Genomic DNA, 26,272 nt, shown 5'->3' on the forward strand with positions numbered 1-26,272 from the left:
CCAACAAGCCCTTCACTGGCTTCCCTTCCCTTTCAGAATCCAATTCAAACTTCTCACACTCACTTACAAAGCACTCACCCACTCCTCTCCTACTTACATCTCTGACCTTATCTCCCTTTACTCTCCCACTCGTCCTCTTCGCTCTGCTAATGCACGCCGACTCTCCTGTCTTCTAATTACTTCCTCCCACTCCTACCTCCCAAGATTTTTCACGTGCTGCTCCCTTACTCTGGAGTTCTCTATCTCTCCCCCTCAGACAATCCAACTCTCTACAGAACTTCAAACGGGCTCTCAAGACCCACTTCTTCACCAAACCCAGCCAAATCTCATCCTAACCCTCTGTTCCACGCTCGGTCTACCCCATCTGTGTCACCCCTGTCTGTCTGCCCCTCCCCTTTAGAATGTAAGCTCTCACGAGTAGGGCCCTCTTCCTTTTCTTACTTTAATAATCCTCAACTGCCCAAATCCTGCAGTACTTGGGCACTTTGATACTTATCTCAGTGTCGTCGACTGATGTAGTTATGCTTAGTTACCCTGTACTTGTCCTGTATTGTCTTCACCTGTGTCACTGTTTTCCTGTTTAGATTATGTGCATATGTACTCTGTAATTGGGCACCGCGGAACCCTTGTGGCGCCATATAAATAAAGGATAATAATAATAATTGTCACCTTCACTCTTTTTACTGCTTGATATATCTGTCCAGTGCAGCAGAGAGCCTGTCTGGGCCCAGATCATTTTCAGGGTTGTGGCCTAATTGCACGAGGCATGGCCACTCCCCATTAGAAAATATATATTTTAAAAAAGTACTTCAAGCCCCACCCTGGACAGGGGGAAGCAGTGAGCCCCTCAGGCAGGAGCAGGGTGTACGTTCAGCGTGATCACTATTCCCACCTGCACAGGCAGAGTAGACTGCTGTTGCTGCTCTGCTTAGCCACACCAGGCTCACTGGCCACATTGCAGCCTAGCATACAGCAGCGTGTACTGTGATGATGAGAAGAGGTGCAGCAGCTGCTGCCAGGTAAGACGGGTCGGGTCTGGGGGAGGCGGCAGACAGAGCCAGCCCTTGGTATAGGCAAACTAGGCAAATGCCTAGGGCATTTGGTATGCCTAGGGGCACAAGCAGCTTCTGCTGATTAAAATGATATGTGGCATGCCTATCTTCTGTGTGTGACTGCGGCTGTATCTGCATACTAAAATGCTACATTACAGTGTATTCCTGGAAATCAGTGTAACGTAGCATTTCATATGCAGATACAGCCGAGGTCACACACAGAATATAGGCATGCCACATATCATTTTAATCATCAGAAGCTGCTTGTGCATCCAAGCCGCACAGTAATGCATCAAAACAAGGCGCCAGACGTTAGCAGAGCTGGCCTTGAGTTGCCAGCTGACTCACGCCAGGCATCTCCTGCTGCGTGGCGTATTGAGGCAAGATATAGGAGGACACACCTGTATCCAAGCAGAGGCAGAGGTCACACTGTTAGTGACCATGTGAGTGCTCTGTGCGGGTGGGTCGGTTGTGCAGTAATGTTCATCATATGTGTAAGGGGCATTATGTGTGTCATGTGTATAAATGCATTAATAATGTGCAGCATATGTGTAAGGGAAGTTATATGTGTAATTATATGTGTATAAAGGCATTAATAATGTGTGGCATATGTGTAAGGGACATTATGTGTGTCTTTATGTGTATAAGGGCACTAATAATGTGTGGCATATGTGTAAGGGACATTATGTGTGTCTTTATGTGTATAAGGGCACTAATAATGTGTGGCATATGTGTAAGGGACATTATGTGTATACTTATGTGTATAGGGGCATTAATAATGTGCGGAATATGTGTAAGGGACATTATGTGTATAAGGGCACTAATAAAGGTTTGCATAATGTGTAAGGGACATTATGTGTGTACTTATGTGTACAAGGACATTAATAATGTGCGGCAAATGTGTAAGGGACATTATGTGTATAAGGGCGTTTATAAAGGTTGGCATATGTTAGGCGCATTATGTTTATAAGGACATTAATAATGTATGTCATATATGTAAGGGGCATTACTGTGTGGTATGTGTATAAAGGCATTACTAATGTGTGGCATAATGTGTATAAGGTGGTCTATTGTGTGGCATAACATATAGAAAGGGCACTACTGTGTGGTCTAATGTGAATAAAGAGCAATATGGTGTGGTATAATGTGAATAAGGAGCAATTCAGTGGGGTGTAATGTTAATAAGGGGCACTTTGTAAGGAGTAACGCATATAAAGTAAAGTGGCACTACTGTGTGGTCTAATGTGAATAAAGAGCAATATGGTATGATGTAATGTGAATAAGGAGCAATTCAGTGTTATGTAATGTATATAAGGTAAAGTGGTACTACTGTGTGATGTATCGTGAATTAGAGACACTATCGCATTATAAAATGTGAATAAAGTTGCACTACTGTGTGGCTTAATTTGAATTGGGGGTACTATTGTGTGGCCATGCCCCTTCCCAGCAAGAACACATCCCTTTTTGGGCTGTGCGCAGAATGTGCACAGTGTTCCTATTTAAAATATAGTGGGTAGGAGCACCAAAATGAGGACTGTTATGGGTAAGGGGTGATGGTGCTGGGAAAGGGGTGCAGGGTCAGAGGCGGAACTAGCGGTGGTGTTAGGGGGCACCAGCCAAAATCTTGCCTAGGGTAGGCCAGAGGTGGGGTAATTAGTACCTGCTCCCCTCCACTCTCAGTGCCACTGCACCTGTCTAAGAAGCAACCTGTCACTGAAAATAAACCTCCATCCACGTCATTTTCTTTCTTTTTTTTCATCCAAGTCATTTTCTGATACAATTGCTTTGATTTGTGACTTAGGTGACTTTGGTGTTTCTCGCATCCTTGTATCTTCCGATATGGCGACTACTTTTACAGGAACTGCTTCTTACATGAGTCCAGAGGTGTTCAGCAACGAGGGATACAACACGAAGTCTGATATCTGGTGAGTAATACCAGCCACTTACTCTACATGGGACATTACGCTGAAGCCACTGTATGTACAGTATTTGTTTTGTATTCTTAATTTTGCTAAAAGCAACAGACCACGTCAATGCTTAACATACACTATGTGCCATTTACCAACAAGCAACAACAAGTCTCCATGGTACTGTACATAAGAAATTTTGCACCTTTATTTATCTTCCGTTTTCCTCTTTTTTATGAAAAGCGGATTAATCTGTATGTCAGGATTCGCTGGGAAGCTGCAACATTTTCCATCTTCTGATTGGATGAGGTGGGTGGATAGGGGCCTTCTTGGGTAAATGTGGTCTGGATGCCCAAATGCACCTCAGATGATACCTAAATGCCCAGACCTCCTCGTTCAGGGCCCTTGTGTCTACCCAGACCTGGCCAGACTGGCTTTGACGGCATGGCTCTTGAAGCGTCAGTCCTGAGGGTCAAAGGTTTCTCTGGGGCGGTCGTCCAAAATGTGAGGTAAATTAAATTCAAATAGGGTATTTTTGTGGGTAACTTTTCAGTCATCTATAGCTGGACTATACATTAAATTAGAGCCATGTCTGCATTTTGGGACCCAGATTACCCTAATCCATTTTTGGTTTTCTTATTTTATTTCTAGAAACAGGGGCAGAGCTGGATTAAGACCATGGCAGCTGGGGTATCGCCCACCCACAGCTGTAACACTAGCGTGGGGAGTATTGTTGCATAGTGTATGTGACCTGGGGTTTCAGTGTGGCATAATGTGCACTGGGGGCACTACAGTGTGTTTAACACAATGGGAGTCTTTACACATTCTACTTTTAATAACACCATCAGCATATTTTATTGACCATTTCATTGGTAGGGGTCCCCACGAGTTAGTTGCCCTGTGGACCCCACAATACCTTTAAACAGGGGTGGGAAATTTGTTGCCTAGGGCCCCTATTGATGTAGCTCTGATCCAGACATTTGATTTATCATCCAGGCCCAGTTGATGTTGATAGGTGACTTTGGGGGACATTTACTAAGCAGTGATAAGAGCGGAGAAGTGAGCCAGTGGAGAAATTGCCCCATCAACCAATCGGCAGCTCTGTAGGATTTTATAGTATGCAAATTATAGATGTTACTTCAGTGCTGATTGGTTGCCATGGGCAACTTCTCCACTGGCTCACTTCTCCGCTCTTATCACTGCTTAGTAAATGTCCCCCTTAATGTACTATAAATATCCATAAAGTAAAAATAATCAAATAAACATAAAAAAACAAAAACAAATTGCAGCACTGAGAACTAAGGCCCATTGTTACTAGATGAGCATTATATTACGTGATTACAACATATAATTTAAACAAATGTATCTATAGACAGTTGTCATTGGTTGATGCAAAGTAAACAAAACTTTATAGACAATGGTGACTGAACGGCAACGTGATCTAAACTCTCATACACATATGAAGTGAATAGAAATAAATGTAGGCTGCTGTCACTTTCCAAAGCTCTAAGGATATAAGAGAATGTTGCAAAATGATAGTCGTCAGGAACAAACTCTTTGTTCATTGCACTTTGCTTGTAATACTTGAAATCAACTGTAAGTGAGCAAAAATGTTGCCGACAGCAGCCTGCACCCGGGGTTAGGAGCAGCACAGTCCCACTCTCTTGCAGCTATAACAATTGGTAAGGGATCGCAGTAAGTACAGTCCAATCTTAAGATTGTCACACTTTGTAATAAATACCATGGTTCCTTATGTATGGTGGCCATCTGACATCCATTTTTAGTGATGGGACTGAAGCAACCGTTCCGTTGCCTGAAGGAAAAGGTTCAGCTGTCCGTTCAGCACCATATTACAGTGACGTGGCCCTCATTCCGAGTTGTTCGCTCGCAAGGCGAATGTAGCAGAGTTACACACGCTAAGCCGCCGCCTACTGGGAGTGAATCTTAGCTTCTTAAAATTGCGACCGACGTACGCGCAATATTGCGATTACAAACGAGTTAGCAGTTTCTGAGTAGCTTCAGACTTACTCTGCCTGTGCGATCAGTTCAGTGCTTTTCGTTCCTGGCTGACGTCATAAACACACCCAGCGTTCGCCCAGGCACTCCCACCGTTTCTCCGGCCACTCCTGCGTTTTTTCCGGAAACGGTAGCGTTTCCAGCCACACGCCCCTAAAACGCCGTGCATCCGCCCAGTAACACCCATTTCCTGTCAATCACAATGCGAACGTCGGAGCGATGAAAAAGCCGTGAGTAAACTTACTTTCTTCATAGTAAAGTTACTTGGCGCAGTCGCAGTGCGAACATTGCGCATGCGCACTAAGAGAATTCTCACTGCGATGCGATGAAAAACTCAGAGCGAACAACTCGGAATGAGGGCCGACGTGTTTTGCCCAATACGACTGATTTTTTCAAGCTAAAATACTCATATACACATTTGACACATAAAACTAAGACTTTCCTGGTCTTCCTTTACTCTCTGGATTTACTTCAAGACATAAATAAGGCTGGACCAAGAAGCTTTTTAGAAGAAAAGTAAAAAAGTTGATAAGTGGCAATAGATTGGACATGGGGGGTCATTTCAGGGCCAGATCTAGGGGTGGGGGGGGGGGGGGGGGGGGGCGACCGCCCACCTAACACAGTCCTAGCCACGCCCACTTTTGAGCAGAAGAGAGCTCTCCGGGGAGAACCTGAGGCAGAACGATGTGCTGCAGCTTATACCACAGCAGCATAGAGGAGCCAGGAGAGCAGGGGTTACAGAGCATTTGCCCCTCACTTGCTGGTGTGTGGGAACTAGGGCTAATAAATACAATTACCCCATAGCACAGTCACATGTACATAGAACAATCACAAAGCTCTATCTCAGTCTCACTCAAAAAGTTCAGTCAGAATTGAGAGAGGAGGCGTTAGGATCGCAGATGGGTGGAGTTGGGACTGTAGAGGGAGGAGTCAAGACTAAACCGTAAACCGCCCCCCCTAAAGAAAAGTCTAGATCCGTCCCTGGGTCATTCTGAGTTGTTCGCTTGTTGCCGATTTTCGCAACGGAGCAATTAAGGCAAAAATGCGCATGCGCATGGTACGCAGTGCACATGCGGTAAGTATTTTTGCTCAAAACTTAGTAGATTTACTCACGTCCGAACGAAGAATTTTCATCGTTGAAGTGATTGTAGTGTGATTGACAGGAAGTGGGTGTTTCTGGGCGTAAACTGGCCGTTTTCTGGGAGGGTGCGGAAAAACGCAGGCGTGTCAGGGAAAAACGCGGAAGTGTCTGGAGAAACGGGGGAGTGGCTGGCTGAACGCTGGGTGTGTGTGTGACGTCAAACCAGGAACGAACGGCCTGAGCTGATCGCAATCTGTGAGTAGGTCTGGAGCTACTCAGAAACTGCAGAGAAATTTCTATTCGCAATTCTGCTAAGCTAAGATACACTCCCAGAGGGCGGCGGCCTAGCGTGTGCAATGCTGCTAAAATCTGCTAGCGCGCGAAAAACTCGGAATGACCCCCATGGTGAGGTGCTAATTTCATAGGGACAGTTCTAACCACCAGCAGGTGCACGTGCCCATGTGTATTCTCCAGCGGTAACCTATTGCAACCGATCAGTAATCAATAATGTCTCCATGCTATGGGTTACTGCACATGTATCCTTTTCAACTTTGTTAGTAACTAACCCCAATGTGATCAATATTTTGACACAAATGCAGTGTTCTACCAGATCTATGTAAGCCATATACCACTTAGCGAATGCAAATAGTCATAATTACCATACCCCCTTCTTTCCCATAATACAGTGTACCCTCTTTATAACATACCCCTGATAATGCTAACCTTGCCTAACACCAAGTATGATCTAACACATATAGGAATGAATGTAATTAATTCTACATCACCGTATTTATGAATCTCTTTGTGTCATGTCCCTGCACCACGCATTTCACTGTGGACGTGGCCAGGATGCAGGACTGTGCCCTGTTCTTCTGGGAGTCCAGGATGAATCCCAGAAATTCTCCAGTATCTCGTAATTCTGGGGGAGTAGTAGTACCAATTTTAACCATACCCCCACCATATTGCCAGGGCGAGAGGGGTGCACCAATTCTGACCAGCCATCAACCCCTGGCTGTATTATATTTAATATTGATGAGTAAAGATAAAATAAGCAATACCTCATAGGTGGCATATATATATTTCCCTTAAATGTGGACGTCAAATCCATGGTTGTAGTAACTTTGACAATAAAACATTGGGGATCATTCTGACCCGATCGCATGCTGCAGTTTATGGCAGCGGTGCGATCAGGTCAGAACTGCGCATGCGCCGGCGCCGCAGTGCGCCTGCACATGCCTGATGGCCGAAGACCGTTGGAGCGCTACGATCGCCTCCACCTGATTGACAGGCAGAGGCGGTCGCTGGGCATGGGGGGGGGGGGAGGTCGGAACGACTGCGTTTGGCCGTCGTTTCGTGGGTGCGGGGACTGGACCGCGCAGGGGGCGAGCCGCAGCGGCTGCGACCAGGAGCAGCGGCGACCAACTCCCGGCCAGCCACAGGAGCTGCGCTGGCCGGGAGTAACTCCACAACTACAAAAGCATCGCTGCTGTGCAATGCTTTTGTACTTGTGCGGGAAGGGGGCTGGACACATATGCGGGGCGGGCTAGCCCTGTGCTGAGCGTCCCCCCGCATGTCTGTGTCCCTGATCGTAGCTGTGCTAAATTTAGCACAGCTACGATCAACTCGGAATGACTCCCGTTGTTTCTAACTAGATATATCTGCTCCAAGCATGAAGTGTTTGCACCTGCCTGACTGTGAGCTGCATCTTCATGAATATGTGATGGAAGCACCTAGCTCTTGTGTAATTGAAGCCTCATTTATGTCACCGTTACTAATAACTGTGATCAGCACAAATGCTGTTCTGATACCTGAGATCTGCAGTCAACATGGAGGAGCTGTCGCAGACCACTGGGGATACTCCTGTTCCGACTCCCTAGAGCAGGATGGTTGGTGGCTATTGAGTACACAGCACAGGGAAGGTTCGTGGGGGAAGGGGAGGGGGGGGGGGGAGGAGAATATAATGGTGGTCAACTGCATTATTGTACAGATTAGGGAAGCCAATCCTGAGCCATGTTTTCAATCCCGGGTATCGGGATTGAAAAATGGCGTTTCCCGGGATTGGCTTTTAGCTATGTGGCCACCCCCTTGCCCCGCACACATAACTCACCATATACCGGGGGTGGACGGTGGGGAACAACCTCTGATCACTGCTGGCGGCTCCCAGCAGCAGCCGACGGCGGGGAGCCGGAAGAAGGAAGCCGGGCAGCGTCTGAGCGTCCTGTGGAAGCTCAACGCTGATCCCTCAATCCCCGGGATTGGAGCTTCCAATCCCGGGATTGAATCCCGGCCATTTTTGGCCCTAAATCCCGGGATCCCCCCGATCCCGGGATTGGCCACCATAGTACAGATGCAAAAGTGGGAAATATTTATTGTTCTCTACAATGTAAAGGACACTATTTAACAAACACTGTGGCAAATGTATTAATTGTTATTGCCTGGAGAAGTGATAGAGCAGTGATAAGTGGAATGTGATAACGCACCAGCCAATCATTACAGGTTTGAAAAATGACAGGAGCTGATTGGCTGATGCGTTATCTTCCACTTATCGCTGCTTTATCACTTCTCCAGGCTTAATCTGCCCCAATGTTTGTGTTAAAGCCTCTGAAATCAGCATTCCTTATCGCCACATATTTATTAGGGTGAAGGTGCCGGGGCATGTGTTCTGAAAAGAGCTTGTACTGGCAAAGGCTAAAAAGTCTAGGTTTCAGACAGGGGATGCCGAGATTGGGGGAGGGTACTAATTACCAGAGCCCATGCTTGTTGGAGGGGCCCAGGTCTGCTGATCCATCCCCTTCACCTGTTAGCGAAAATGTACCAAAGAGGAAAGCAGGAGATATTGGAGATATCTCCTGCTTCAGTCCATCAGCCCCTGCAGCAGCTGTCCCTATAGTTTTCTATGGGGATGGTATTTAACAGGATGTCATTAGTCCTTTGACTGCAATGGAGGCCAGCCCTGCCAGAAAAGGGGTGCAGGAGGAGCAGAATGCATCAGGGCCGCTTTCGCACTGCACATATGTGGCTTGGAATCTGTGCATGTGCAGTAGCCTGCAGATAAAAGTAACGTGAAGCTTGATGTGATCACTTTACTTCTACCTGATGACTGGGATGGGCTCTTATCGGAGGCCTGACGATTTAAATGTGTATGTATATATATGAAAATACACCATATAACCACTAGAGATGAGCGGGTTCGGTTCCTCTGAATCCGAACCCGCCCGAACTTCATGTTTTTTTACACGGGTCCGAGCGACTCGGATCTTCCCGCCTTGCTCGGTTAACCCGAGCGCGCCCGAACGTCATCATCACGCTGTCGGATTCTCGCGAGGCTCGGATTCTATCGCGAGACTCGGATTCTATATAAGGAGCCGCGCGTCGCCGCCATTTTCACACGTGCATTGAGATTGATAGGGAGAGGACGTGGCTGGCGTCCTCTCCGTTTAGAAATAGATAGGAGAGTGAGAGTGAGACACTTCATTTACTGGAGCTTAGGAGGAGTACTCAGAGAGTGCAGAATTTTGCTGATAGTATTAGTTAGTTATACTAGTGACTGACCAGTGAGACCACCAGTGCAGTTTTATTATTATTTAATATAATCCGTTCTCTGCCTGAAAAAAACGATACACAGTGACTCAGTCACATACCATATCTGTGCTCAGCCCAGTGTGCTGCTGCATCATCTATGTATAATATCTGACTGTGCTCACACAGCTTAATTGTGGGGGAGACTGGGGAGCAGTTATAGGTTATAGCAGGAGCCAGGAGTACATATTAAACAGTGCACACTTTTGCTGCCAGAGTGCCACTGCCAGTGTGACTGACCAGTGACCTGACCACACTGACCACCAGTATATTGTGATTGTCTGCCTGAAAAAGTTAAACACTCGTCGTGTGACTTGTGTGGTGTTTTTTTATTCTATAAAAAACTCATTCTGCTGACAGACAGTGTCCAGCAGGTCCGTCATTATATAATATATACCTGTCCGGCTGCAGTAGTGATATATATATATTTTTTATATAATTATTTATCATCCAGTCTATACTAGCAGCAGACACAGTACGGTAGTTCACGGCTGTAGCTACCTCTGTGTCGGCACTCGGCAGTCCATCCATAATTGTATACCACCTACCCGTGGTTTTTTTTTTCTTTCTTCTTTATACATACTACATCTCATTATCATCCAGTCTATATTAGCAGCAGACACAGTACAGTACGGTAGTCCACGGCTGTAGCTATCTCTGTGTCGGCACTCGGCAGTCCATCCATAATTGTATACCACCACCTACCCGTGGTTTTTTTTTTCTTTCTTCTTTATACATACTACATCTCATTATCATCCAGTCTATATTAGCAGCAGACACAGTACGGTAGTCCACGGCTGTAGCTACCTCTGTGTCGGCACTCGGCAGTCCATCCATAATTGTATACCACCTACCCATGGTTTTTTTTTTCTTTCTTCTTTATACATACTACATCTCATTATCAACCAGTCTATATTAGCAGCAGACACAGTACGGTAGTCCACGGCTGTAGCTACCTCTGTGTCGGCACTCGGCAGTCCATCCATAATTGTATACCACCTACCCGTGGTTTTTTTTTCTTTCTTCTTTATACATACTACATCTCATTATCATCCAGTCTATATTAGCAGCAGACACAGTACGGTAGTCCACGGCTGTAGCTACCTCTGTGTCGGCACTCAGCAGTCCATCCATAATTGTATACCACCTACCCGTGGTTTTTTTTTCTTTCTTCTTTATACATACTACATCTCATTATCATCCAGTCTATATTAGCAGCAGACACAGTACGGTAGTCCACGGCTGTAGCTACCTCTGTGTCGGCACTCGGCAGTCCATCCATAATTGTATACCACCTACCCGTGTTTTTTTTTTCTTTCTTCTTTATACATACTACATCTCATTATCATCCAGTCTATATTAGCAGCAGACACAGTACGGTAGTCCACGGCTGTAGCTACCTCTGTGTCGGCACTCGGCAGTCCATCCATAATTGTATACCACCTACCCGTGGTTTTTTTTTCTTTCTTCTTTATACATACTACATCTCATTATCAACCAGTCTATATTAGCAGCAGACACAGTACGGTAGTCCACGGCTGTAGCTACCTCTGTGTCGGCACTCGGCAGTCCATCCATAATTGTATACCACCTACCCGTGGTTTTTTTTTCTTTCTTCTTTATACATACTACATCTCATTATCATCCAGTCTATATTAGCAGCAGACACAGTACGGTAGTCCACGGCTGTAGCTACCTCTGTGTCGGCACTCGGCAGTCCATCCATAATTGTATACCACCTACCCGTGGTTTTTTTTTCTTTCTTCTTTATACATACTACATCTCATTATCATCCAGTCTATATTAGCAGCAGACACAGTACGGTAGTCCACGGCTGTAGCTACCTCTGTGTCGGCACTCGGCAGTCCATCCATAATTGTATACCACCTACCCGTGGTTTTTTTTTTCTTTCTTCTTTATACATACTACATCTCATTATCAACCAGTCTATATTAGCAGCAGACACAGTACGGTAGTCCACGGCTGTAGCTACCTCTGTGTCGGCACTCGGCAGTCCATCCATAATTGTATACCACCTACCCGTGTTTTTTTTTTCTTTCTTCTTTATACATACTACATCTCATTATCATCCAGTCTATATTAGCAGCAGACACAGTACGGTAGTCCACGGCTGTAGCTACCTCTGTGTCGGCACTCGGCAGTCCATCCATAATGGTATACCACCTACCCGTGGTTTTTTTTTTCTTTCTTCTTTATACATACTACATCTCATTATCATCCAGTCTATATTAGCAGCAGACACAGTACGGTAGTCCACGGCTGTAGCTACCTCTGTGTCGGCACTCGGCAGTCCATCCATAATTGTATACTAGTATCCATCCATCTCCATTGTTTACCTGAGGTGCCTTTTAGTTGTGCCTATTAAAATATGGAGAACAAAAATGTTGAGGTTCCAAAATTAGGGAAAGATCAAGATCCACTTCCACCTCGTGCTGAAGCTGCTGCCACTAGTCATGGCCGAGACGATGAAATGCCAGCAACGTCGTCTGCCAAGGCCGATGCCCAATGTCATAGTACAGAGCATGTCAAATCCAAAACACCAAATATCAGTAAAAAAAGGACTCCAAAACCTAAAATAAAATTGTCGGAGGAGAAGCGTAAACTTGCCAATATGCCATTTACCACACGGAGTGGCAAGGAACGGCTGAGGCCCTGGCCTATGTTCATGGCTAGTGGTTCAGCTTCACATGAGGATGGAAGCACTCAGCCTCTCGCTAGAAAAATGAAAAGACTCAAGCTGGCAAAAGCAGTAGCACCGCAAAGAACTGTGCGTTCTTCGAAATCCCAAATCCACAAGGAGAGTCCAATTGTGTCGGTTGCGATGCCTGACCTTCCCAACACTGGACGTGAAGAGCATGTGCCTTCCACCATTTGCACGCCCCCTGCAAGTGCTGGAAGGAGCACCCGCAGTCCAGTTCCTGATAGTCAGATTGAAGATGTCAGTGTTGAAGTACACCAGGATGAGGAGGATATGGGTGTTGCTGGCGCTGGGGAGGAAATTGACCAGGAGGATTCTGATGGTGAGGTGGTTTGTTTAAGTCAGGCACCCGGGGAGACACCTGTTGTCCGTGGGAGGAATATGGCCGTTGACATGCCTGGTGAAAATACCAAAAAAATCAGCTCTTCGGTGTGGAAGTATTTCAACAGAAATGCGGACAACAGGTGTCAAGCCGTGTGTTGCCTTTGTCAAGCTGTAATAAGTAGGGGTAAGGACGTTAACCACCTCGGAACATCCTCCCTTATACGTCACCTGCAGCGCATTCATAATAAGTCAGTGACAAGTTCAAAAACTTTGGGCGACAGCGGAAGCAGTCCACTGACCAGTAAATCCCTTCCTCTTGTAACCAAGCTCACGCAAACCACCCCACCAACTCCCTCAGTGTCAATTTCCTCCTTCCCCAGGAATGCCAATAGTCCTGCAGGCCATGTCACTGGCAATTCTGATGATTCCTCTCCTGCCTGGGATTCCTCCGATGCATCCTTGCGTGTAACGCCTACTGCTGCTGGCGCTGCTGTTGTTGCTGCTGGGAGTCGATGGTCATCCCAGAGGGGAAGTCGTAAGCCCACTCGTACTACTTCCAGTAAGCAATTGACTGTTCAACAGTCCTTTGCGAGGAAGATGAAATATCACAGCAGTCATCCTGCTGCAAAGCGGATAACTGAGGCCTTGACAACTATGTTGGTGTTAGACGTGCGTCCGGTATCCGCCGTTAGTTCACAGGGAACTAGACAATTTATTGAGGCAGTGTGCCCCCGTTACCAAATACCATCTAGGTTCCACTTCTCTAGGCAGGCGATACCGAGAATGTACACGGACGTCAGAAAAAGACTCACCAGTGTCCTAAAAAATGCAGTTGTACCCAATGTCCACTTAACCACGGACATGTGGACAAGTGGAGCAGGGCAGGGTCAGGACTATATGACTGTGACAGCCCACTGGGTAGATGTATGGACTCCCGCCGCAAGAACAGCAGCGGCGGCACCAGTAGCAGCATCTCGCAAACGCCAACTCTTTCCTAGGCAGGCTACGCTTTGTATCACCGGTTTCCAGAATACGCACACAGCTGAAAACCTCTTACGGCAACTGAGGAAGATCATCGCGGAATGGCTTACCCCAATTGGACTCTCCTGTGGATTTGTGGCATCGGACAACGCCAGCAATATTGTGTGTGCATTAAATATGGGCAAATTCCAGCACGTCCCATGTTTTGCACATACCTTGAATTTGGTGGTGCAGAATTTTTTAAAAAACGACAGGGGCGTGCAAGAGATGCTGTCGGTGGCCAGAAGAATTGCGGGACACTTTCGGCGTACAGGCACCACGTACAGAAGACTGGAGCACCACCAAAAACTACTGAACCTGCCCTGCCATCATCTGAAGCAAGAAGTGGTAACGAGGTGGAATTCAACCCTCTATATGCTTCAGAGGTTGGAGGAGCAGCAAAAGGCCATTCAAGCCTATACAATTGAGCACGATATAGGAGGTGGAATGCACCTGTCTCAAGCGCAGTGGAGAATGATTTCAACGTTGTGCAAGGTTCTGATGCCCTTTGAACTTGCCACACGTGAAGTCAGTTCAGACACTGCCAGCCTGAGTCAGGTCATTCCCCTCATCAGGCTTTTGCAGAAGAAGCTGGAGACATTAAAGGAGGAGCTAACACGGAGCGATTCCGCTAGGCATGTGGGACTTGTGGATGGAGCCCTTAATTCGCTTAACAAGGATTCACGGGTGGTCAATCTGTTGAAATCAGAGCACTACATTTTGGCCACCGTGCTCGATCCTAGATTTAAAGCCTACCTTGGATCTCTCTTTCCGGCAGACACAAGTCTGCTGGGGTTGAAAGACCTGCTGGTGAGAAAATTGTCAAGTCAAGCGGAACGCGACCTGTCAACATCTCCTCCTTCACATTCTCCCGCAACTGGGGGTGCGAGGAAAAGGCTCAGAATTCCGAGCCCACCCGCTGGCGGTGATGCAGGGCAGTCTGGAGCGACTGCTGATGCTGACATCTGGTCCGGACTGAAGGACCTGACAACGATTACGGACATGTCGTCTACTGTCACTGCATATGATTCTCTCCCCATTGAAAGAATGGTGGAGGATTATATGAGTGACCGCATCCAAGTAGGCACGTCACACAGTCCGTACTTATACTGGCAGGAAAAAGAGGCAATTTGGAGGCCCTTGCACAAACTGGCTTTATTCTACCTAAGTTGCCCTCCCACAAGTGTGTACTCCGAAAGAGTGTTTAGTGCCGCCGCTCACCTTGTCAGCAATCGGCGTACGAGGTTACATCCAGAAAATGTGGAGAAGATGATGTTCATTAAAATGAATTATAATCAATTCCTCCGCGGAGACATTGACCAGCAGCAATTGCCTCCACAAAGTACACAGGGAGCTGAGATGGTGGATTCCAGTGGGGACGAATTGATAATCTGTGAGGAGGGGGATGTACACGGTGATATATCGGAGGATGATGATGAGGTGGACATCTTGCCTCTGTAGAGCCAGTTTGTGCAAGGAGAGATTAATTGCTTCTTTTTTGGTGGGGGTCCAAACCAACCCGTCATATCAGTCACAGTCGTGTGGCAGACCCTGTCACTGAAATGATGGGTTGGTTAAAGTGTGCATGTCCTGTTTATACAACATAAGGGTGGGTGGGAGGGCCCAAGGACAATTCCATCTTGCACCTCTTTTTTCTTTAATTTTTCTTTGCGTCATGTGCTGTTTGGGGAGTGTTTTTTGGAAGGGCCATCCTGCGTGACACTGCAGTGCCACTCCTAGATGGGCCCGGTGTTTGTGTCGGCCACTAGGGTCGCTTATCTTACTCACACAGCTACCTCATTGCGCCTCTTTTTTTCTTTGCGTCATGTGCTGTTTGGGGAGGGTTTTTTGGAAGGGACATCCTGCGTGACACTGCAGTGCCACTCCTAGATGGGCCCGGTGTTTGTGTCGGCCACTAGGGTCGCTTATCTTACTCACACAGCTACCTCATTGCGCCTCTTTTTTTCTTTGCGTCATGTGCTGTTTGGGGAGGGTTTTTTGGAAGGGACATCCTGCGTGACACTGCAGTGCCACTCCTAGATGGGCCCGGTGTTTGTGTCGGCCACTAGGGTCGCTTATCTTACTCACACAGCTACCTCATTGCGCCTCTTTTTTTCTTTGCGTCATGTGCTGTTTGGGGAGGGTTTTTTGGAAGGGACATCCTGCGTGACACTGCAGTGCCACTCCTAGATGGGCCCGGTGTTTGTGTCGGCCACTAGGGTCGCTTATCTTACTCACACAGCTACCTCATTGCGCCTCTTTTTTTCTTTGCGTCATGTGCTGTTTGGGGAGGGTTTTTTGGAAGGGACATCCTGCGTGACACTGCAGTGCCACTCCTAGATGGGCCCGGTGTTTGTGTCGGCCACTAGGGTCGCTTATCTTACTCACACAGCTACCTCATTGCGCCTCTTTTTTTCTTTGCGTCATGTGCTGTTTGGGGAGGTTTTTTTGGAAGGGACATCCTGCGTGACACTGCAGTGCCACTCCTAGATGGGCCAGGTGTTTGTGTCGGCCACTAGGGTCGCTTAGCTTAGTCATCCAGCGACCTCGGTGCAAATTTTAGGACTAAAAATAATATTGTGAGGTGTGAGGTATTCAGAATAGACTGAAAATGAGTGGAAATGATGGTTTTTGAGGTTAATAATACTTTGGGATCAAAATGACCCCCAAATTCTATGATTTAAGCTGTTTTTTAGGTTTTTTGGAAAAAAACACCCGAATCCAAAACACACCCAAATCCGACAAAAAAAATTCGGTTAGGTTTTGCCAAAACGCGGTCGAACCCAAAACACAGCCGCGGAACCGAACCCAAAACCAAAACCCGAAAAATTTCCGGCGCTCATCTCTAATAACCACAGCATTGTCTCTACGAGGTATGCTTTCCCAATTTGCTCCTAGTTATCATACAGTTATTGTGTTAATCTCGAGTCATTATTTGTCCAGTTTGGTGATATATGAAATAAGTACCTGACTGTGGTTTCTGAATCCTCAGTTCCATATATAAATGTCATTCATGATCTGTCAGACAACAGGATGCATAGAGATGTGATGTCAAATCAAGAGCAGATCTCTTTAACTCTACCTGGCATGACTTGATACCCCATTATGCCTGTTGCTATGATGTGTCATGAGAAACATGGCCTTCATATAGAAGAAAGCCATCAGCCCTACGACTACAATGTGTTACTGAACCTTTCCTCATCAATTGCTTGGCCTGCTTAATGATAACCTGAAGGATGATGGCCGTGACTCTACTCAGCGTGGGCTCTTTGCTAATATTTCATATATCACTTCTAAAGGCTCCACAAAGTTTCACAATTGCTCTGGGAATATAGAAATAGGTATTACACAGTGCACAAGATGGTATATAAAGGCAGCACTGTAGTTTATAACAGGAAGCTCACACAAGAGCATACACTGCTACATTATATGAACAGAAAATCAGTGGCACACGGTGCGGGGGGGGGGTTCTGAGTACCTAGAAACACCCCCCCCCCCCTTCTTGATGAACCAAATTCTTTTTTCCAGAGACGTAGACAGCTGTGTCTCCGTCTCAAAATAAACAGCGATATCAACCGTGACCAGAACAGAGAGGCTTAATCGCCAGAGCTCTCTGCGGAATATCGCGGACGGGAGAGCTGGGTAGTTCTGTGCATGCTCATCCCACAGCTGCTCCTTCGTCCTCGCATTCTGAATTACAGGGGGCTGCCATTCTCCTCCTCTCAGCCCTAGTTATGCTATTGTGGTTGTATGTTTGTGTGTGTATGTATGTATGTAGAGTGTGTGTGTGTGTGTGTGTGCTGTACTATATACAGTATTTCTCTAACGTCCTAGTGGATACTGGGGACTCCGTAAGGACCATGGGGAATAGACGGGCTCCACAGGAGACTGGGCACTCTAAAGAAAGATTTAGTACTACCTGGTGTGCACTGGCTCCTCCCTCTATGCCCCTCCTCCAGACCTCAGTTAGAATCTGTGCCCGGCCAGAGCTGGGTGCTTTTAGTGAGCTCTCCTGAGCTTGCTAATAAGAAAATAAGATTTTACTCACCGGTAAATCTATTTCTCGTAGTCCGTAGTGGATGCTGGGACTCCGTAAGGACCATGGGGATTAGCGGCTCCGCAGGAGACTGGGCACAACTAAAGAAAGCTTTAGGACTACCTGGTGTGCACTGGCTCCTCCCACTAAGACCCTCCTCCAGACCTCAGTTAGGATACTGTGCCCGGAAGAGCTGACACAATAAGGAAGGATTTTGAATCCCGGGTAAGACTCACACCAGCCACACCAATCACACCGTATAACTCGTGATACTATACCCAGTTAACAGTATGAAATATAACTGAGCCTCTCAACAGATGGCTCAACAATAACCCTTTAGTTAGGCAATAACTATAAACAAGTATTGCAGACAATCCGCACTTGGGATGGGCGCCCAGCATCCACTACGGACTACGAGAAATAGATTTACCGGTGAGTAAAATCTTATTTTCTCTGACGTCCTAAGTGGATGCTGGGACTCCGTAAGGACCATGGGGATTATACCAAAGCTCCCAAACGGGCGGGAGAGTGCGGATGACTCTGCAGCACCGAATGAGCAAACTCTAGGTCCTCCTCAGCCAGGGTATCAAACTTGTAGACTCTTACAAAAATGTTTTAACCCGACCAAGTAACAGCTCGGCAAAGTTGTAAAGCCGAGACCCCTCAGGCAGCCGCCCAAGAAGAGCCCACTTTCCTCGTGGAATGGGCTTTTACAGATTTAGGGTGCGGCAGTCCAGCAGCAGAATGTGCAAGTTGAATCGTGCTACAGATCCAGCGAGCAATCGTCTGCTTAGAAGCAGGAGCACCCAGCTTGTTGGGTGCATACAGGAGAAATAGCGAGTCAGTTTTCCTGACTCCAGCTGTCCTGGAAACATATACTTTTCAGGGCCCTGACTACGTCCAGTAACTTGGAATCCTCCAAGTCCCAAGTAGCCGCAAGCACCACAATAGGTTGGTTCACATGAAAAACTGATACCACCTTAGGAAGGAATTGGGAACGAGTCCTCAATTCCGCCTTATCCATATAAAATACAGATAAGGGCTTTTGTATGACAAAGCCGCCAATTCTGATACCCGCCTGGCCGACGCCAAGGCCCACAGAATGACCACTTTCCACGTGAGGTATTATAGCTCTACGGATTTAAGTGGCTCAACCCAATGCGACTTCAGGAAATCCAACACCACGTTGAGATCCCACGGTGCCACTGGAGGCACAAACGGGGGCTGACTATGCAGCACTCCCTTAACAAAAGTCTGAACTTCAGGCAGTGAAGCCAGTTCAATTTTGGAAGAAAATCGATAGAGCCGAAATCTGGACCTTAATGGAACCCAATTTTAGGCCCATAGTCACCTCTGACTGTAGGAAGTGCAGAAATCGACCTAGCTGAAATTTCTCCATTGGGGCCTTCCTGGCCTCACAGTACGCAACATATTTCCGCCATATGCGGTGATAATGGTTTGCGTTCACTTCTTTCCTAGCTTTAAATAGCGTAGGGATAACTTCCTTCGGAATTCCCTTTTCCTTCAGGATCCGGCGTTCAACCGCCCTGCCGTCAAACGCAGCCGCGGTACGTCTTGGAACAGACAGGCCCCCTGCTGCTGCAGGTCCTGTCTGAGCGGCAGAGGCCATGGGTCCTCTGAGATCATTTCTTGGAGTTCTGGTTACCAAGCTCTTCTTGGCCAACCCGGAACAATGAGTATAGTTCTTACTCCTCTCCTTCTTATTATTCTCATTACCCTGGGTAAGAGAGGCAGAGAAGGGAACACATACACCGACTGGTACACCCACGGTGTTACCAGAGCGTCCACAGCTATCGCCTGAGGGTCCTTGACCTGGCGCAATATCTTTGTAACTTTTATTTGAGGCGGGACGCCATCATGTCCACCTGTGGCCTTTCCCAACGGTCTACAATCATTTGGAAGACTTCTGGATGAAGTCCCCACTCTCCCGGGTGGAGGTCGTGTCTTCTGAGAAAAGTCTGCTTCTCAGTTGTCCACTCCGGGAATGAACACTGCTGACAGTGCTAACACATGATTTTCCGCCCACCGGAGAATCCTTGTGGCTTCTGCCATCGCCATCCTGCTTCTTGTGCCGCCCTGTCGGTTTACATGAGCGACCGCCGTGATGTTGTCTGACTGGATCAGCACCGGCCCGTGTTGAAGCAGGGGACTAGCCTGACTTAGGGCATTGTAAATGGCCCTTAGTTCCAGAATATTTATGTGTAGGGAAGTCTCCTGACTTTTCCATAGCCTTGGAAGTTTCTTCCCTGTGTGACTGCCCCCCAGCCTCGAAGGCTGGCATCCATGGTCACCAGGACCCAGTCCTGTATGCCGAATCTGCGGCCCCCTAGAAGATGAGCACTCTGCAGCCACCACAACAGCGACACCCTGGCCCTTGGAGACAGGGTTATCCGCCGATGCATCTGAAGATGCGACCCGGACCACTTGTCCAACAGATCCCACTGGAAAATCCTTGCATGGGACCTGGCGAATGGAATTTCTTCGTAAGAAGCTACCATCTTTCCCAGGGCTCACGTGCATTGATGCACCGACACCTGTATACGTATTAGGAGGTCTCTGTCTAGAGACGACAACTCCTTGGACTTCTCCTCCGGGAGAAACCCTTTTTATCCTGTTCTGAACCATACCCAGGAACAGTAGACGCGTCGTAGGAACCAGCTGCGACTTTGGAATATTCAGAATCCAGCCGTGCTGTTGTAGCACTTCCCGAGATAGTGCTAATCCGACGAACAACTGCTCCCTGGACCTCGCCTTTATAAGGAGATCGTCCAAGTACGGGACAATTATTTCGGCCATTACCTTGGTAAATACCTCGGTGCCGGGGACAGACCAACGGCAACGTCTTGGAATTGGTAATGACAATCCTGTACCACAATTTTGAGGTACTCCTGGTGAAGAGGGTTAATAGGGACATGCAGGTAAGCATCCTTGATGTCCAGTGATACCATGAAATTCTCCAGGCTTGCAATAATCGCCCTGAGCGATTCCATTTTGAACTTGAACCTTCGTATATAAGTGTTCAAGGCTTTCAATTTTAGAATGGGTCTCACCGAACCGTCTGGTTTCGGTACCACAACATTTTGGAATAGTAACCCCGGCCTTGTTGAAGGAGGGGTACCTTGATTTCACCTGCTGGAAGTACAGCTTGTGAATTGCCGCCAGTACTACCTTTCTCCGAGGGCAGCAGGCAAGGCTGATGTGAGGTAACGGCGAGGGGGAGTCGCCTCGAACTCCAGCCTGTATTCCTGTGATACTATTTGCAGAACCTAGGGATCCACCTGTGGGCAAGCCCACTGGTCCCTGAAGTTCCCGAGACGCGCCCCCTACCGCACCTGTCTCCACCTGTGGAGCCCCAGCGTCTTGCGGTGGACTCAGAGGAAGCGGGGGAAGATTTTTGATCCTGGGAACTGGCTGCTGGTGCAGCTTTTTCCTTCTTCCCTTGTTTCTGTGCAGAAAGGAAGCGCCTTTGACCCGCTTGCTTTTCTGAAGCCGTAAGGACTGTACCTGAAAATACGGTGCTTTCTTAGGCTGTGAGGAAACCTGAGGTAAAAAAATTTCTTCCCAGCTGTTGCTGTGGATACGAGGTCCCAGAGACCATCCCCAAACAATTCCTCACCCTTATAAGGCAGAATCTCCATGTGCCTTTTACAGGCAGCATCACCTGTCCACTGCCGGGTTTCAATTCTAATACCCTCCTGGCAGAATGGACATTGCATTAATTCTGGATGCCAGCCGGCAAATATCCCTCTGTGCATCCTTTATATATAAGACGACGTCTTTAATATGCTCTATGTTAGCAAAATATTATCCCTGTCTTAGAGTATTAATATTATCTGACAGGGTATCAGACCACGCAGCAGCAGCACTATTTATGCTGAGGCAATTGCAGGTCTCAGTATATAACCTGAGTGTGTATATACAGACTTCAGGATAGCCTCCTGCTTTTTATCAGCAGGCTCCTTCAAGGTGGCCGTATCCTAAGACGGCAGTGCCACCTTTTTGACAAACGTGTGAGCGCCTTATCCACCCTAAGGGATATCTCCCAACGTGACCTATCCTCTGGCGGGAAAGGGTACGCCATCAGTAACTTTTTAGAAATTACCAGTTTCTTATCGGGGGAACCCACGCTTCTTTACACACTTCATTCATTCATCTGATGGGGGAACAAAACACTGGCTGCTTTTTCTCCCCAATAAATAAAACCCCTTTTATGTGGTACTTGGGTTCATGTCAGAAATGCGTAACACATTTTTCGTTGCCGAGATCATGTAACGGATGTTCCTAGTGGATTGTGTATATGTCTCAACCTCGTCGACACTGGAGTCAGACTCCGTGTCGACATCTGTGTCTGCCATCTGAGGTAACGGGCGTTTTTTGAGCCCCTGATGGCCTTTGAGACGCCTGGGCAGGCGCGGTCTGAGAAGCCGGCTGTCCCACAGCTGTTACGTCATCCAGCCTTTTATGTAAGGAGTTGACATTGTCGGTTAATACCTTCTACCTATCCATCCACTCTAGTGTCGGCCCCACAGGGGGCGACATCCCATTTATCGGCCTCTGCTCCGCCTCCACGTAACCTTCCTCATCCAACATGTCGACACAGCCGTACCGACACACCGCACACACACAGGGAATGCTCTGACTGAGGACAGGACCCCACAAAGTCCTTTGGAGAGACAGAGAGAGAGTATGCGAGCACACACCAGAGCGCTATATAATGCAGGGATTAACACTATAACTGAGTGATTTTCCCCCCAATAGCTGCTTGTATACATATATTGCGCCTAAATTTAGTGCCCCCCCTCTCTTTTTAACCCTTTGAGCCTGAAAACTACAGGGGAGAGCCTGGGGAGCCGTCTTCCAGCTGCACTGTGAAGAAAAAATGGCGCCAGTGTGCTGAGGGAGAAGCCCCGCCCCTTTTTCGGCTGACTTTTCTCCCGCTTTTTTATGGATTCTGGCAGGGGTAATTTATCACATATATAGCCCTGGGACTATATATTGTGATGATTTGCCAGCCAAGGTGTCTTATATTGCCCTCAGGGCGCACCCCCCCCAGCGCCCTGCACCCATCAGTGACCGGAGTGTGAGGTGTACATGAGGAGCAATGGCGCACAGCTGCAGTGCTGTGCGCTACCTTGGTGAAGACCGAAGTCTTCTGCCGCCGATTTTCCGGACTCTTCATGCTTCTGGCTCTGTAAGGGGGACGGCGGCGCGGCTCCGGGAACGAACACCAAGGTCGGGTCCTGCCGATCCCTCTGGAGCTAATGGTGTCCAGTAGCCTAAGAAGCCCAAACTACCACCTGTTAGGTAGGTTCGCTTCTTCTCCCCTTAGTCCCTCGCTGCAGTGAGTCTGTTGCCAGCAGATCTCACTGTAAAATAAAAAACCTAAATATACTTTCTTTCTAGGAGCTCAGGAGAGCCCCTAGTGTGCATCCAGCTCAGCCGGGCACAAGAATCTAACTGAGGTCTGGAGGAGGGTCTTAGTGGGAGGAGCCAGTGCACACCAGGTAGTCCTAAAGCTTTCTTTAGTTGTGCCCAGTCTCCTGCGGAGCCGCTAATCCCCATGGTCCTTACGGAGTCCCAGCATCCACTTACGACGTCAGAGAAAGTATTTTAGTTAGGTTTTTTTATTTTCAGAGAGCTTCTGCTGGCAACAGACTCTCTGCTACGTGGGACTGAGGGGAGAGAAGCAAACCTACTAACTGCGGCTAGGTTGCGCTTCTTAGGCTACTGGACACCATTAGCTCCAGAGGGTTCGAACACAGGATCTTAACCTTGGTCGTCCGTTCCCGGAGCCGCGCCGCCGTCCCCCTCGCAGAGCCAGAAGTCAGAAGCCGGCAGAAGCAAGAAGACATCGAAATCGGCGGCAGAAGACTCCTGTCTTCACATGAGGATGCGCACAGCACTGCAGCTGTGCGCCATTGCGCCCACACTTACCCACAGCACTAACCGTCGCCATTTTATCTTCACAGCTCCGCTGAGAGGAAGCTCCCCAGGCTCTCCCCTGCAGTATCAAGGTAGAAAAAGGGTAAAAAGAGAGGGGGGGCACATAAATTTAGGCGCAAATTATCATAAACAGCAGCTACTGGGTAAACACTAAATTACTGTGTAATCCCTGGGTTATATAGCGCTGGGGTGTGTGCTGGCATACTCTCTCTCTGTCTCCCCAAAAGGCCTTGTGGGGTCCTGTCCTCAATTAGAGCATTCCCTGTGTGTGTGCGGTGTGTCGGTACGTTTGTGTCGACATGTTTGACGAGGACGGTTACGTGGAGGCAGAACAAGTGCAAGTGAATGTGGTGTCGCCGCCGACGGCGCCGACACCTGATTGGATGGATATGTGGAAGGTGGTAAATGATAACATAAGCTCCTTGCATAAAAGGTTGGATAATCAGTCAGGGTCTCAACCCGTGTCTGATTCTACAGCTCAGAGGCCGTCAGGGTCTCAAAAGCGCCCACTATCCCAGTTGGTTGACACAGATGTCGACACGGATTCTGACTCCAGTGTCGATGACGATGAGGCAAAGTTGCAGCCTAAAATGACTAAAGCCATCCGATACATGATTATAGCAATGAAGGATGTATTGCACATATCTGAGGAAAACCCTGTCCCTGACAAGAGGGTTTATATGTTTGGGGAGAAAAAGCAAGAAGTGACTCTTCCCCCTTCACATGAATTAAATGAGTTATGTGAAAAAGCGTGGGATTCCCCTGATAGGAAAGTACTGATTTCCAAAAGATTACTTATGGCGTATCCTTTCCCGCCAACGGATAGGTTACGCTGGGAATCCTCCCCTAGGGTAGACAAAGCGTTGACGCGCTTATCTAAGAAGGTGGCCCTGCCGTCACAGGATACGGCCGCCCTAAAGGATCCTGCGGATAGGAAGCAGGAAGGTATCCTAAAGTCTGTTTATACACATTCTGGTACTCTTCTGAGGCCAGCAATTGCTGCGGCCTGGATGTGTAGTGCTGTAGCAGCATGGACGGATACTCTGTCTGAGGAGTTAGATACCCTGGACAGGGAGACTATTTTACTGACCCTAGGACATATCAAAGACGCTGTCCTATATATGCGGGATGCCCAGAGGGACAGTTGCCTGCTGGGCTCTAGAATAAACGCAATGTCGATTTCTGCCAGAAGGGTCTTATGGACTCGGCAATGGACAGGTGATGCCGACTCTAAAAAACACATGGAGGTGTTGCCTTATAAGGGTGAGGAATTGTTTGGGGACGGTCTCTTGGACCTAGTTTCCACGGCTACGGCTGGGAAGTCAAATTTCTTGCCATATATTCCCTCACAGCCAAAGAAAGCACCGTATTACCAAATGCAGTCCTTTCGTTCACAGAAAAGCAAGAAAGTCAGAGGTGCATCATTTCTTGCCAGAGGCAGGGGTAGAGGAAAAAAGCTGCACCATGCAGCTAGTTCCCAGGAACAAAAGTCCTCCCCGGCTTCCACTAAATCCACCGCATGACGCTGGGGCTCCACAGGCGGAGCCAGGAGCGGTGGGGGCGCATCTCCGAAATTTCAGCCACCAGTGGGTTCGCTCACGGGTGGATCCTTGGGCTATACAAATTGTGTCTCAAGGATACAAGCTGGAATTCGAGGTGACGCCCCCTCACCGTTACCTAAAATCGGCCTTGCCAGCTTCCCCCAGGGAAAGGGAGGAAGTGTTGGCAGCAATTCACAAGCTATATCTCCAGCAGGTGGTAGTGAAGGTTCCCCTCCTTCAACAGGGAGGGGGTTACTATTCCACCATGTTTGTGGTACCGAAACCGGACGGTTCGGTCAGACCCATTTTGCATTTAAAATCTCTGAATATTTATCTGAAGAAATTCAAGTTCAAGATGGAATCGCTCAGGGCGGTCATTGCAAGCCTGGAGGAAGGGGATTTTATGGTGTCTCTGGACATCAAGGATGCGTACTTACATGTCCCCATTTATCCACCTCATCAGGAGTACCTCAGGTTTGTGGTACAGGACTGTCATTACCAATTCCAGACGTTGCCGTTTGGCCTGTCCACGGCACCGAGAATATTTACCAAGGTGATGGCGGAAATGATGGTGCTCCTTCGGAAGCAAGGGGTTACAATTATCCCATACTTGGACGATCTCCTCATAAAGGCGAGGTCCAGGGAGCGGTTGCTGATCAGCGTAGCACTCTCTCAGGAAGTGTTGCTACAGCGCGGCTGGATTCTGAATATTCCAAAGTCGCAGCTGATTCCTACGACGCGTCTGCCCTTCTTGGGCATGATTCTGGACACAAACAAGAAAAAGGTGTTTCTCCCGGAGGAGAAGGCTCAGGAGCTTGTGACTCTGGTCAGAGGCCTCCTAAAACCAAAACAGGTATCGGTGCATCACTGCACGCGAGTCCTGGGAAAGATGGTGGCGTCATACGAAGCCATTCCCTTTGGCAGGTTCCATGCGAGGATCTTTCAGTGGGATCTGTTGGACAAGTGGTCCGGATCGCATCTTCAGATGCATCGGCTGATCACCCTGTCCCCCAGGGCCAGGGTGTCTCTTCTG

At 47.9% G+C, this 26,272-nt stretch overlaps 1 protein-coding gene across 6 annotated transcripts in view; it reads left to right on the plus strand.

Moving 5' to 3' along the window:
* LOC134969512 (serine/threonine-protein kinase Nek11-like) overlaps window positions 1–26,272 on the plus strand; it is an 840,206-nt gene that overhangs the window by 327,261 nt on the left and 486,673 nt on the right. For all 6 annotated transcript variants that reach the window (XM_063945508.1, XM_063945509.1, XM_063945511.1 and 3 more), the window contains one exon: window positions 2,854–2,977. In XM_063945508.1, the coding sequence (XP_063801578.1) occupies window positions 2,854–2,977 (124 nt within the window). The remainder of the gene's footprint in view (window positions 1–2,853; window positions 2,978–26,272) is intronic.

The sequence above is a fragment of the Pseudophryne corroboree genome, chromosome 11 (genome assembly GCF_028390025.1).
Source record: "Pseudophryne corroboree isolate aPseCor3 chromosome 11, aPseCor3.hap2, whole genome shotgun sequence".
NCBI classification, from domain to species: Eukaryota; Metazoa; Chordata; class Amphibia; order Anura; family Myobatrachidae; genus Pseudophryne; species Pseudophryne corroboree.